This window comes from Galeopterus variegatus, unplaced genomic scaffold (assembly GCF_000696425.1).
Source record: "Galeopterus variegatus unplaced genomic scaffold, G_variegatus-3.0.2 Scaffold1552, whole genome shotgun sequence".
NCBI classification, from domain to species: domain Eukaryota; kingdom Metazoa; phylum Chordata; class Mammalia; order Dermoptera; family Cynocephalidae; genus Galeopterus; species Galeopterus variegatus.
The window spans coordinates 69,654-84,808 of record NW_007727663.1 but is presented as its reverse complement, the minus strand read 5'-3'; the positions used below and the strand labels follow the sequence as shown (position 1 = coordinate 84,808).

The 15,155-nt window shown below is 46.8% G+C and overlaps 2 protein-coding genes across 3 annotated transcripts in view; both read left to right on the top strand.

Annotated features, from left to right (window-relative positions):
- Positions 1–3,024, top strand: part of SYT17 (synaptotagmin XVII) — an 82,798-nt gene extending 79,774 nt beyond the window's left edge. For both annotated transcript variants that reach the window (XM_008577621.1, XM_008577622.1), the window contains exon 8: positions 1,634–3,024. In XM_008577621.1, the coding sequence (XP_008575843.1) occupies positions 1,634–1,830 (197 nt within the window). In that variant the 3' untranslated portion in view covers positions 1,831–3,024. The remainder of the gene's footprint in view (positions 1–1,633) is intronic.
- A 6,041-nt stretch (positions 3,025–9,065) lies between these two features.
- CLEC19A (C-type lectin domain family 19, member A) overlaps positions 9,066–15,155 on the top strand; it is a 24,989-nt gene continuing 18,899 nt past the window's right edge. Inside the window, exon 1 of the mRNA XM_008577620.1 lies at positions 9,066–9,153. Within this exon, the coding sequence (XP_008575842.1) occupies positions 9,066–9,153 (88 nt within the window). The remainder of the gene's footprint in view (positions 9,154–15,155) is intronic.

The following is a 15,155-nucleotide window of genomic DNA, read 5'->3' as shown; positions in this document are numbered from 1 at the left end:
GTACAAAAAATATACATGGTCCAATTTTTCTCCACAGAGCTTACAGGTACTGTTTATTCTTGATAGAGATGATATGGTGTTTCATTTACCCTAGTTCACACTAAGTCCTTTTGGTTTTTAGACAATGGATGAGGGTTTTGTTCTTCCACTTTTCTTTTTTTTCTCCCATTTTCATCATTTGGAATTCTTGGCATGAACCCCACAGGGGAGAACAGAGGCTTGTCAGCATTCAAGCTCTGTTTTTGGCTGCATATCTTAGCTGGTTTATTTGATAATCAGCCTCCCTCCTGGGATCTGGCCTGCCTTTGCACAGCTCATGCTGGGTGAATCTGTGATATTTCCCATTCTGTAGCCCTTCATTTATAACACAGACACAGCCTGCTTTCCCATTAGTGAAATGCATGCCTGGACTACCCACATGCAGATAAAGAATTAGGCGGAACTTGGCCCGGAAGATAAATCAAGTTAACCATCTCATTAGGCTTGAAAGACACAAATTAAGCTTGCATTGGAATTAACAGAAGAGACTTCCAAAGAGATATTCGGCACAACAAGGGGTGAAAGAAATTGCCATAGTCATTTCTCTCTGCAAACTTGCCTTCATGTGTGGAATAGAGGAAACATGAGGTCTCTTTCCTAAAAGATCAACAGACAGAAATTTAAGATCAAAATAGCAGTAGAAGATTTATTGAGCACTTACCACGTGCTAGGCACTATGTGCTGAGAGGTTTTTACACACATTATTTCATCAAAACCTCACATTGACTTGTGAGATAAAGTACTACTAAGCTGCCTATTTAACCAAAGAGGAAACTGAGGCTCAGAGAGGTTATGTCGCTTACCTTGGAATCCCAGAGCTCCGTCAAATGACAGAGCCAGGATTTGCCCCAGGATGTCTGGCCCCATGGCCCATAGTTTAACCTAGCGGTTCTCATCTGGGATGCACTGGCTCTCCACGGAACATTTGGCCATGTCTGGAGACTTTTTGGATTTCACAGCTGACAAGGGAGAGGGTGGTGCTGCTGCTGGCATCTAGTGGGTAGAGGCCAGTGATGCCGCAAACATCCTACAGTGCAGAGGATAGTCCTCCATGTCAACAGTGTTGCAAATGAGAAACTGGTTTAACCACTCAACTGGACTACAGTGACCGCTCGCTGTCCCATTAGAACGATGCATTTATAGAGCTCTGTGGGCAGTGTGGGGAGGCAGTAAGGGAGAGGGTGGTGCTGCTGCTGGCATCTAGTGGGTAGAGGCCAGTGATGCCACAAACATCCTACAGTGCAGAGGATAGTCCTCCATGTCAACAGTGTTGCAAATGAGAAACTGGTTTAACCACTCAACTGGACTACAGTGACAGCTCGCTGTCCCATTAGAACGATGCATTTATAGAGCTCTGTGGGCAGTGTGGGGAGGCAGTAGGGCATAAGTTTAAAGAGAGGCTCCCAGGAGGATGAGATTAGGAAATCAGGGAATTCTCTCTATGAAAAGAAATAAAGTCACCAAAATGACGACCCTGTGTTTGTGGTTGAGGAATGGGTAGACTAATGGCCTCTGTCTTGTCCCTGCCTCCCCGTTCTGTTTCTGTCCCTCTTTCTTGCCCCCCCCTGCATGTCCTCATCCCTCTGCTCCCTAGTGTTTGGCCACAACATGAAGAGTAGCAATGACTTCATTGGAAGGATCGTCATCGGCCAATACTCTTCGGGCCCCTCTGAATCCAACCACTGGCGACGGATGCTCAACACCCACCGCACAGCCGTGGAGCAGTGGCACAGTCTGAGGTCCCGAGCCGAGTGTGACCGCGTGTCTCCTGCCTCCCTGGAGGTGACCTGAGGGCAGCCAGACGGCAGCTTTCATTTGTGAAAAAAAAAAGAAAAAGAAAAAGAAAAAAGACAAAAAAAGCCTCACATACCTTCTACAACCACACCTGTGTACACACAACACACACACACACACACACACACACACACACACCCTAAATCCTCTCACAATTGAGAGGAAGCTATTAATCACAAAATGGCCACCCTCAATGAGCAAGGCCTGAGAACTTTCCGGAGACCCCATCCATATATGACAAGCTGAGCGGGCTCTGTCATGGGACTTGTTGGCAGTACCTGCTCTTGATACCCCTGCCCCGAAAAGCACTTTCAACCCTCAGACCAGAGAAAGGACCTCCCAAAGGGTGCCAACCTCTGTCAAGACTAAATTCACCAAGAGTTTGGCCAGTGTGTGGGAGGTCTGACCCTCCACTCCCAAAACACACACCCACTGGGTAACTTCTGAACAGGCCAATGCTCCCTGGGATTCTTCAAACCTGACACCTTTCTCCAAAGGTTTAAGTATCTTTGTCTTCTACTTAGTAAATGTGATAAATAGATTAGGCTCTTTGGAGAAATCAAATGGCAACAAATAATACCCAGTGTAAGAAACCTCTCCTGGCTTAACTGAATTTGTCCTTGTGTTAGCTTATTCCAGGGGACTCCCTGTGAGTATGATGTGTATGTTCTCGTGCGTGTGCCCTCACAGGTGAACACGTGTGCACCTATGTGTCTTCTTGGAGAGCTGGGACCTCAACCCTGAGCACCCCCTTCTCTCTGCCTCTCCCATCCAGTGAGATTTCACCCAGTGTCCTCCTGTCTGTCAAAAACTCCACCTTTTGGCTAACGGTAATGTGTGTGTGTCAAATAAATAGGACATACTAGAGCAAAAGTAACATTTTTTGACTGAACCATGGTGATTGTGAACCACAAAAGACCTACAAAGGACCTGATATGTGGATTAAAACAGCCTCCACACGCCATCGTGATGATCTCCTTCCTTCATCGTACTCTGCAGATCTTTCTGTGTTGGTGTGAACCAAAGTCACGTCTCATGTGCTAAAGAATTAGTGTAGTTAGAATAGATCTCTCCCTCTCTCTCTCTCTCCGCCCCCCCATTAGATGCTTCTGTATCTTTTCCCACAGCATATTGTCACGTGTGATGGGGAGCTATTTATTGAAATTAAAGATTATTTATTTGTGCCATGCATTCGAGTTATCTTTTTCTTCATGAACACAGAGCATAGAGGATGGGAGGGTGTTCCAGCTACTTCTGCTGGGTAACGAACCATACCAACAATTCAAAGCAGTGATGTTTATTATGCTCACAGATTTTGGGTTCAAGAATGTTGAGTATTTGCAGTGTGCCTGCTTGACTCAGGCAGAGTATTACCATCAGTTATTCCAGTATCGCTCTTCTCCATAAAACTCTTCACTTGTTCAGGGCAAGATTCATGGCTTATTTAGCTTCTTAAATGCCCTACTTAGGCCTTGACCCAGGTAAGTGTCCCAGGGGCTGAGATGGCTTCAGCCTTCCTGGCTACATTGGGTATTGCAAGGAAGAATCTCATGGGACCCTTTGGTGTCTCCCACTCTGGAGTGGAGGTGCCATGGAGGTCAAAGGGAAGAAGGAGGCAGCCTGCGTTAAGTTCTCAGGAGAGAAAAGGAGAGAGTGTTTCCTTCTCTATAAAATGTCTTCCTTACTGTGGTTGTGCAGAAGAGGATAAAAGCAAGAGAGAACAAACAGAATGGGGAATACAGGTACATAGCAGGCATTCAGGCCTAGAAATGGAGTCGCCGGTGATTAGACCTGAGGGCTTTGGAGCCAAGAAGTGATAGTTCAAATCCTGGGCCCACCACTCCTTAACTGGGTACCCTTGCACAAACCACAAAACTGCTGAGCGTCAGTTCCTCTGTCTTAGTTATGGTACCTCAAAAGTAGACCTTGAGGTAAGGACAGATGCAGATAGTTCACTTGGGAGGTGACACCAGGAAGCATAAGTGGAAGAACAAGTCAGGGAAAGGAGAAAGCAGATAAAGGCTGCATTGATTAGCACTGAGGGCAGCTGAGGCTCAATCACACAGGGACCCATGTAGAATGAACATAATCAGGAAGCTGGAGTATTTAACTACTGATCCTTGTCCCTCATGGCTTGAGGGTTGCCCCTGGAGGCATTAAATACCTGGCATCTCAGGACTGTCCTGAGTGGGCTGAGCAAGCACCTGTAGCACCAGAAAAATCCCTGGACAGAGAAAGAGGCACCTGCACTTGGTGAGGTAAGCTATATACGTGCATGGCCTGGCTCACTGCAACCTCAGGAAGCTCAGGTGGACGGAGGGATGGGGGTGGGGACAGCCCCAGCATCTGCTGCCCTCCTTAGTAATAACAAGAGTGCTGACTAACACCACATGAAGTACCAAACATCTCATATAATCCTCACCCAGCAACCTACAAGGGAGATAGTTATTCCCCTTTTACAAATGGGGAAGCCAAGGTTTAGTGAGGTTGTGTGGCAAGTAAGCAGTAGATAGAGCTAGAAGGCCAACCCAGGCGTGACTGACTAGATCCTGCTACAGGTTGCATTGTGTCCCCCCCGCCAAATAGATATGCTAGAGTCCTAACCTCCAGTACCTCAGAATGTGACCTCATTCAGAGATAGGGTCATTACAAAGGTAATTGAGGTGAAGTGAAGTCATTAGTGTGGGCCCTATTCCAATGTGACTCATGTCCCTATAAAAAGGGGAGAGTTGGACACAGAGACAGACACACATAAAGGAAAGAAGATATGCAGAGACAGGGAAAAGACAGCCATCTATACACCAAGAAGAGAGGCCTGGAAAAAGTCTTCCCTCACAGTCCTCAGAAGAAACCCACCCTGCCGACACCTTGATTTCAGACTTCCAGCCTCCAGAACTGTGAGACAGTGAACTTCTGTCACCTAAGCCATCCCATCTGTAGTACTTTGTTAAGGCAGCCCTAGCACACTAATTCAGAGCAGGTGTGGCTCACCGCTCTGCTGGGCTGTTGTCTCATCCAAAAATATGGTGACAATTCTTACCCCATAGAGTTGATGTGAGGATTCACTGGAATGATGCCTGCAAAGTCTTAACATATCTCGCAGCACAGTGTGTGATGGCTATTCTTACTAGGCACACTTCAGGCAGTGTTTGGGGGTTGACAAGAGAGAACAGTGGCAGCACAGATCAGAGCCGTCTACGTCTCCAGGAATAGAGTGTGTCAGGAGACAAGAGAAATGTGTTGGAAGGTGAAGGAAGGATGGAGTTTCTATAGAAACCTGGACCCAAGGTGCTACTCCCTCCTTTTAATTAGCATCCTCCTCCTCCTCAGGTAGGAGGTAGGAAAAGAGATACACGGACTACTTAAAAACCCTCCTCGGGGGCCAGCCTGGTGGCGCACTGGATAAGTGCGCAGCTTGGGAAGCGCAGCGGCGCTCCCGCCCAAGGGTTCGGATCCCACATACAGACCGGTTCCCGCTCACTGGCTGAGCGAGGCGCGAGAGCGACCCTGAGGGTTGCGATCCCGTTGCCGGTGCCCGGTCCGGTACGGGGGCAACACTGAGGGTTGCGATCTGGTGCCGGACACGGAAAAAAGACAAAAAAAATAAAACCCTCCTCGGGGTGTGGGGACCAGAATTCAAAGAAAAAAGGTGGGTCACGAGCAGTGGTAGGGAGTTTTAAAGCCTTTAAACTTGTATCAAAAAAAAAACCCTCCTCGGGGTGTGGGGACCAGAGTTCAAAGAAAAAAGGTGGGTCACGAGCAGTGGTAGGGAGTTTTAAAGCCTTTAAACTTGTATTTTTTCAGGATCATCCTTAGCAGAAGCTACTGACCCTTCCCCAGCCCTACTCAGATGAGATCCCAGGGCGCCAGAACTATTTTAGGCATTGATATTTCACTCTCCAAGAAGGCAGGGAATCACTGCAAGGAAGAAGTATTCCCATCCCTCCTGGGTGGCCTGTCTTCTAGGACCAATGGTATATCCGCCCTTTTTTATGTACAAAAATGTTATTTAAAAATAATTCTGGAATAATGAGCAGGTAAAAACTAAAAACTTATACCTATAAAAAAGACTGGAAGGCAATGAGCTAAAGGTTGGCAGCAGTTATCCTGTGGGTAGTTATTTTACTACCCAACTTTATACCTTTCTATACAGTATTTTCAAAGGTTCTAGAGTGATCTAATGGTAGTTAACATACGTTGAGTGCTTATCATGTGTCAAGCATTTTTAGAAGCACGTGTGTGAGGGAAGTACTGATTTGTTCCCATTTTGCAGATGGGAAAACTGAGCCTTACAGGACTTAGATAATCAGTGTATGATCACACAGCAGCAGGTCTGGAATCTGAACACGGATGCATCTGAATTGAAAGCCATAAAGTAAACTAAAATCTACTCCCTCTCTTATAGATGTGGTGAAGGGGCAGGGGGCCTGTGTTTCATTGGTAAATAAAGGATACTTTTTAAAAGCTAAGAAATTAAAGGAGGTAGATAATTAGATCTCTTCACTGAACCCCCAGGCCACATGAATACAGTGTATGTGCGTGTGTGGCGAGAGGGAGGGAGGTTCACTATCGCTCAATAAATACAACTTTAAGAAGCCAGAAAATATATATTGTGTTACAGAGAGACCCTTACAACCTTCAAATGACAGCAGAGATCATATTTATTAAGCAAAGAAATTGTCTACTCTCTGGCCAGTAAGCTTGAGGTCTGAAGCAGAGGTTGGAAAACTACAGTCCGTGGGCCAAATCTGGCCTGTGGCCTGCTTTTGTAAATAAAGTTTTATTGGAACACAGACAGGCCCATTCCTATGTCTCTGGCAGAGTTGAGTAGTTGTGAAAGAGACCGTACGGCCTGAAAAGCCTAAAATACTATTTGGCTCTTTACAGAAAAAGTTTTTCTGCCCTTGATTAGAGCAATGTTTCAGAAACTTTAATGTACACATGATCCTTCTGGGGATCTAGTCAAAGTGCAGATTCTTTTTTTTTTTTTTAAAGATGACCGGTAAGGGGATCTTAACCCTTGACTTGGTGTTGTCAGCACCACGCTCTCCCAAGTGAGCCACAGGCTGGCCCAAAATGCAGATTCTGATTCAGCAGGTCTGGGGTGAAATCTGAAATTCTGTGTTTGTAATGAGCTCCCAGGCAATGACAATGCTGTTGGCCCACGGACCACACTTGGATTTGAGCATGTAACAAATACTTTTTGTGTTTCCATCCAGAGAAGAAGCATGCACTGATTTGCAAAAACCTTCAGACGGTACATTATAACACAGATAATTTAGGGGAGTTATTCGCCAAATTGAAGGATTTGGAGACTTTTTGAAGAAAAAAGATTCCAGTGCCCTGCATTGGAATCTCCTTTCTCCCACTCTAATACTCCACTTTTTGAAGAAAAAAGATTCCAGTGCCCTGCATTGGAATCTCCTTTCTCCCACTCTAATATGATCACACCCAGGTGGACATGTTTGATTTCCAGGCTGCCCCCAGGGACACAGCAGCAGGGACCTCCAAAGTACCGTGCACAAGGTGATGGGGAGTAGAGAGAAAATATCCAAACTTTCTTTTATGTTTCTATTTTGTACCAACTGTTAGCAATGTCAATTCTAGAGTGTGTGTTTTATAACAGACATAATATATTAGTACAATAGGTAGTACCTGCACATCACTTATAAATATATATTAAATGCATGTCATTTATAAATAAATAGATATGCATGCTCTGGTGTATGAACCAGTGTGATAGTTTTGAGGCAACTGGTATACCCTAGGCAGGCTGCAGGCAATGAGGTTAAGCCTGAGTTGTGCTTGTATCCTGAATCAGGCCTTGGCAGAATTTCAGTTCCAGTGCCAGCAAGGCAAGGCACACCATGTGGGCATGAGTGAAGTTATTCTTCACGAGCGCAGCAGCAGGTGTTCCAGAAAGAAAACGAATGACTTTGAAGCCCAATCGACACATTCTAGTTCTCCTCATGAGTGCCAGCCACACAAGGTGTCAGGGAACCTGGCTGAGCATGTTTTGAGAGGAAAGAGGGAGAGTGTGGTGGGGACCATGTGGGTGATGCCGGGGAAAGTCTTGCACCAGACTGGTGACAATAATAGCGAAATTTCCCGTCATTCATTGAGTACCAACTACTTGCCAGCATCTATGCTAAGTAGCGTAAACAAATTATTTCATTTAATCTTCATGAGGCAGGTACTTTTTTTATCTCCCAACTTTTAGAGGAGGAAACTGAGGCTCATGGAGGCAAAGTGACTTACCTAAGAACGCTCAAAGTGAGGGAGAAAGACTCTGATTTTTAGAAATGTTAATCCTCCATAAATGCAGGGAGATCCCAATAGAAAGACCAGAGGATTTTAAAACATTTAAGTCTGAACAAACCACACAATAGAGATGCATTAGTGGTGACACTTGCTGCTCTTCGTTGAGCACTTACTCTGTTTAACACTCTGTGCTGAACCTTCTACAGATGCCTCCTTTAACCCTAGGAGGGACCCTGGGAGACCCTGACGCCTTCAGGGTCAGACCAATGGGGTGGGAACTTCGGTGAAATGAAGTAGACAGATCCCGCCTGAAGGGGGTGCCCTTTCTCAGACCTCTGCAACTATTGCACTGTAGAATTGCACGCTAGATCTTGTCAGATCTTCAGATGTTCAATGGAAGGCCGAAATCTGGACTTACACCTAAAATCTTCTGATTGTATACCCTGACAGTAATTTTTTTTAAAAAAAATTCAAAACACTGCATGGACCAAACAAATCACATCCCTGAGTGTGTTACCTTTGGCCCAGGAGACCTCTGCACTCAATGCTGACTTGTATTTTTACCTTCTGGGACATGTTTACTCTGTGGGGGCCAAGCTGTTTTATCTCCTGTGACAAGCTGCAATGTGAGCTCCATTATCAGCCCATCTGATGGGGGAGGAAACTGAGTCACTGAGAAGTGGTTGCACACCCAAGGCCACGAAGTGGCTCAGAGGCAGGACTGGAGAGCTAAGGTTTCTCTCAGTTCTCCGAGGGGGAGTGACCCAGGGCTGCTTTGCTTTCACCTGTCACTCTGAGCTGTCTCCAGCAGTGCAAAGAGGAGGGAGGAGAGAGGAGAGAGGAGAGGGAGGAGTCTGTCCCAGCTCTCTGCAGGCCCGCCTGAACCTAGGAGAGCAATCCTGGACCCAAGCTGCTGCAGAAGAGCCTCTTTCCTCCACACAGACCGGGAGGCAGCTTTCTCAGGGCTCAGGATGCAACGGTGGGGGCTATGGGCCGCAGCCTCCCTGGCCCTCCTCTCTGTACAGGCCTTTCCGCAAACGGACATCAATATCAGCCCAGGTGAGCACAGGGTGCGGACTGGGAGCTTGCGGAGAGAACACCTCCAGGGGCTTAAGGGTCTATCAGTGAGGCCTGACTGCCTGGGCTGCCAGCCTGCCTGGCCCAAGGATGGTTGGGAGGCTGAACTGAACTACCTGAGCACGCCTCTCAAATCCCCCCCATCTCACACTCTGTCATGGGCAGAGTCCTGGATTTAAACTCCACTTTTGCAGTTTACAAGCTCTGTGACCTGAGGCAAGTTTCTTAGTCTCTCTGAGCTTCAGCTTCTTCTAGCAAGTGGGGATCACGGTGGCATTGTCTCAAGGCTACTGTGCAAGGGAGATGGGATCACATGGAGAAAGTGCTTAACCCAGTGCCTGGCACCATGGGAAGATTTGAAAGTGGGATTTTTGCTAGGGATTTGTCATCCGGGCCCCCCACTGCCACCTTGGCTATAACAGCCATTCCTGGGGAGCTTTCAGACATGCTGCTGTGCCGCCAGAGGTTGGGCATGTAGGGAGGACGCACTTGACCCTCTAGGGCCTCCCTGAAGGCCTGCCCCAGCAACACCCTGCCCAGTGGGTTTTATGGGGCGTCCCTAGGGATTGGGACCCATCAGCCTCAGGTGAGTGGCCTCCCAGTGTCCCACCTGGAGGACAAGGGGCTTCAAACAAGATCGATTTCTTCCACTGTGCAAAGGCGAGGCTGGGTACTGATGCTGGGGGACCCCCATCTGGCTGGGAAGAGCCCAGAATCCTTCAATCTTCTTGTGGCTGAGTCTCTTGCCTGAAACCTCTACCAGATTCTTCCCAAGCATTGTTCAAAATATATAATATTCATAATATCAATAACAATGATTATTTCTAAGCACGTTTTCCCATATGGACTTATTTAATCCACACAATGACTCTATGGCAGAGGTGCTATTTTTATCCCCATTAAAGTAGAACTAAAAAGAAAATACATAGATGGAGATTTTCTCAAGGCCAGTTATTGGCTGTTACAGTGTTGAGATGAGTTTAAACAGTGGAGTGATAGAGTTGCCAGATAAAATGCCAGAAATAAATACTAGTAAATCCCTTTTTAGTATAAGTATGTCCCAAATATTGCATGGGACATACTTATACTAAAAATTATTTGTTGTTTACCTGAAATTTGAATTTAACTGGCCACCCTTCTAAAAAAATTTCTGGCAACCCTAGTGGTAGGAACAAGGTGTGGTCTTGGTTCACTCAGGCAAGCATCAGAAGCTTCAGTTCTGTCAGAAACTCTCTAAGGGTCTGCATTAGTCTGCTCAGGCTGCCATAAAAGAATATCAGAGACTGCGTGGCTTAAACAGATACGTATTTCTCACAGTTCTGAAGGCTGGTAAGTCCAAGATCAAGGTATGGACAGATTTGGTACCCTGTGAAGGCTCTCTTCCTGGCTTGCAGATAGCCGCCTTCTTGCAATGTCCTCACATCACAGAGAGAGAGTGAGAGAGAGAGAGAGAGAATACTCTGGACACTCTTCCTCTTCTTATAAGGCCACTAATCCCATTGTGAGGGCCGCACCCTCATGACCTAATCTAAATCTAATTACCTCCCAAAGGCCCCACCTCCAAATACATTCAAAGATCAAGGTATGGACAGATTTGGTACCCTGTGAGGGCTCTCTTCCTGGCTTGCAGATAGCCGCCTTCTTGCAATGTCCTCACATCACAGAGAGAGAGTGAGAGAGAGAGAATACTCTGGACACTCTTCCTCTTCTTATAAGGCCACTAATCCCATTGTGAGGGCTGCACCCTCATGACCTAATCTAAATCTAATTACCTCCCAAAGGCCCCACCTCCAAATACATTCACATTGGGGTTAGGGCTTCAACATATGCATTTGGCAGGGACACAAACATTCAGTCCATAACAGTGTCTTTGCATCCCTGCACGTGGGCCTCCATTTCCTCACCCATGCAGTGGGCAAGCAGAAGAGAAGTTTCACAAAATATCCTTGAAGGCTGCCTTGTATATCCCAAGATCTTGCCTTTCTGCCCAGTGTAAGTGGACAGGGGCTGAGGCTGAGTTTGAGAGAGGGAGAAACTAGAAGAGTTTTCTCTAGCTTGTGCCCATGGCACCTCTCTGAGTCTCAAGTTTCCTCACCTGGAAAGTGGGAATAATCAGGATGCCTACCAAGGGTTTTAGAAATCTTCAGTGAGATCATGCAGGTAAAGCACTAAGCACATGGTCAGCACTTGAAAATGACAGTTATCACTATTAACACTTCTGCCACTGCAGTTGCCGATGTTATGATAGAATTGGCCAGGAGACAAAGTTTTCTGTCATGACAAAAAGCCTCCACTGTAGAAAGAAACTTCCAGACATCTATCCCCAGGCTTACTCTATAGATAAGGCAACTGAGATCATGTCTAACCCAGCAACCTTGGAGATCTCAGAGTTTGGAACGCAAGGAACAGTCCTATCCATTCAGCCCCGCTCTCCCATATTACAGATATGGAAATTGAGGCTATAGAGGCCAAATGACCTGGCCAAGGTCATCACTGGTCCAAGTGGCAGTTCTACAGCTTCCCTGGCTTCCAGGCCAGCAGAAAACCCAGTTCAAGCCTGAGCAGACAGATTCTCTAGTGGAAAGTGGTTTCAACCCAGAGACAGTGTGTGAGTGAGAGTGAGTATGTGAGTGTGAGCGTGAGTGTGCATGTTGATGTATGACTAGGGAGGACTTATGGGGGTCTTCATGGGCCCTTGCAGATCATGAGGGTGGGTGTACATGCAAAAAAACGCCCTCTTTATTAAGGGTGAGCTCAGTTTTTCTTCCTCCTCTGGGTATCCCCGGCCTTTGGATGCAAAGTAGAACAGGCCATGGTCATTTATCCCACTGCCTGAACATGCAAATATATGCGAACAGTGCAACACAGCCACACTCCTTTAGACACCTCCAAGAGACTTGGGAGGATTTAGCCAGACTAGATCCTTTTCCCAAAACCTTTTCTCTGAACTTGCCTCTGATCACTTTGTGGAAGTGGATTGACAAGTGCACAGTGCTTAGAACAGTACCCGGCACCTGGTAAGAGCTCAATGAATATTTGCTATTATGATTCTTCAACCATCAAAAAGTTTTCTTTCCCTGGCTCCTGAGCCCAAGAACTTTACAAAGGAAATGACAGCAAAGTGTTTTGAAGCTCAGGAGCCTCTTCTGCAAGGCTTCAGGGGTGCAGATGGGGAATGGGTTGAATTCTATAGCCTCTTCTCTACCCTCCAAGAACCTGGCATTGTACTCTCAGGTCTGGGTAGGTTCTGGGACCTAGGCTATTTCTGCTGTAAAAATATCTAATGTTTATCAGAATGCCTACTTATGAGCTGGGGACTGGCTTCCTCATGAAATAGGAACTATTATCGTGCCCATTTTATAGATGAGGAAACTGAGGCACAGAGAGCTGAGTTTGTCTGACGAGGACTGTCTGACTCTAGAGTCCAAGCTCATAAGCTGGAGCACAGAGGCCTGGGCAAGTGGATGTCTTGCCGTCTATAGTAGATCTGATCCTGGAGTGTCCCTTGGACACTGGTTTATTCCTGCTCCCCCTCTATGGTTACAGAGCACTCGGTGCATACTTCTAGAACATTTGTTGGTATATGATGACTCACTGCCACATGTGTGTTCCTCCTTACAAATTGTGAGAAACTTGAGGGCACAGACCTCAAGCCAAATACACACCCAGGAACCTTACTGACTTATTTGCTTAATTCATTCATTGTTAAATTTGCTGTTTAATATATTTATTATACAAATGAGAAAATGGGGACTAGAAAAAGATGTTTTCTGGAGGTGCTATAATGTTGAGAAGTTTCTGAGTCTTACTCCTGGCATCGCCACTTGCTGGGCATGGAAGCAAGTGACTTAACCTCTCTGAGCCTCAGTTTTCTCACGTGTAAAATGGGCATGACACTGATGCCTCTTTCTAGGTTGGTCTCAAAGAGTCACATACTAAGCACCCAGTGAATGGTCACTGTTATTAGCAACATAAGAAATTGCCCAGTGCTTTTCTCTGTGTCATGCAACTTCAAGAGCAGCCCAGAAAAGAGAAAGCAAAGTTCACGCAGGAGAGATGGGGACCCCAATTCTGCTTATGGGAGCGGCTCACTGCGAAGGAAGACAGTCTGGGAGTACAACCGGTGAGGTGGCAGGAGGGTAACCAAGCCCTCCCAGCAGTCACTTTCCTGGAGCCTGGGAGACCCTTCCTTCTGGCCCCCTGGGAGCATCCAGGGCCCAGTATGGGGATTGGGCGGACAAATGTGGCCCCCAAAGTCTCCTCCGCCCCCTCTGCTGGCTGGGTCCCAAGGCTGATCTGGGCAGGAGGCAGCCGGTGGTGCATTGGTGGGCGGCTGGATGGGGGCCAGGAGAGTGAGCAGCCAGATTGAGTAGGAAGGTGACAATTTATTCTTTTAGAAAGAGAGAGAGGGGGAATAAAGAGCCCCAAATTCCACCGGTGTGTTTTCCTTCCATAACAAGCTCAGAGCTCCCAAGAGCTTGGACTCCCGCCCCAACTGGGAGACCTTGGGGGCTTTGGGTGCTGCTTTTAATTCTTGTTATTGAAGTAAAAGACCATGTAGTTTGGCCTCCTGGTTTCCAGAGCAACAAGCTCTTTTGTGCATCCCTCCCCCTGCCACCACCTCCGCTCCCTCTACTTCCCTCCCCCTCCCCAGCCCCGTCGCTTGCTCCTCTCCCCCTGAAATTCCCAGCCAGCTAAACCATTTCCAATTATCCTAATGCCCCATTTTCTCTCACACCTCCAGACCTTTGCACATGCTATGCCCTCCACCAGGAACACTTTCTCTGACTTTTACTCATCCTTCTCAGTTGAGATATCACCTCCTCTAGGAAGCCTCCTGGATCTCCAAGTCTGGGGCATATGTCACTTTTAGGTGCTCCTGCGGCAGCACTCTGTATTTCCCCCATCCAGATAAGGGACTCGTGGCACCCTGTCATAATCACCTGTGGGCTCCTTGAAGGCAGGGACAATGCAGCCACCAATTCAACTGGGGGAGAAAAGGAGCGAACAAGTTTCCAAAATAATTTAGGGGACTGCTTCCTCAAGTTTTTGCTTGCATGACACACGTTCACAAATTACATATTAATGACACCTTTATTTCTGTGCTTATTTTTCTTAATCTTGGTTTTCATAGATTGCAAGACCCATGCGGTCAGAAGCCATGTCTGTAAATTGCCACAGTATCTCCCCATGTAGCCAACTGCTGAGACCAAATAGGTGCTCAAATAGTACTTGCTGAATGAATGAAAGACCAGACCATGGAGAATGGAGCAAAAGAAAATGGGCTTAAATGCAACAAGAATCTCTAAGTCTGTAACCAGACAGCCTGGCTTCAAATCCCAGCTCTGCCAGTTAGGAGCTGTGTGATCTTGGGCAAGTTAGTCAACCTCTCTGTGCTTTGGTGTCTTTGTCCGTAAAGTGGGATGATAGTGGTACCTACCTTGTAGGATATGTGAAGACTAAATAAATTAATATGTATAAAGCGCTCCACACGATGCCTGCACACGGTGAATGCTCGGTGAAAGTTGTCTCTGGTTATCGTGTTGCCATCATTACCTGACTGACAAGTGGTGAAGCTACGGATTAGCAAAAGCTGGTTTGGGATCAGGTTGATGAAAGGCCTTCTAGTTCCAGTTTCTAAATCCTAGAGGTAAAGGGAGAAGGGGGACAGCAGGCAGGTTGGAGTTAATCATCATCCCAGCACAAGCCAGCACTCCTTGTGCCTCCCAGGTCCCCCCAATTAAAGGCCTTTGCCTGCCCAGGTGGAAAAAGGAGAAATTGAGCAGTGACCTGTCACAGCCCCTTTTTCTGGTATGTTTCACCGCAGGCATCCATAACCATCATTTGCTCAGTGCAGAAAAGCAAAGGGACCGGAAGTGGGGAGGAGGGGTGTAAATAGCTCAGGGGGCTTGTTTTCCACATTTGGGGGGCCGGGCTTCTTTTTTTTTTTTTTTTTTTTTTTTTTTTTTTTTTTTACCGGTAAT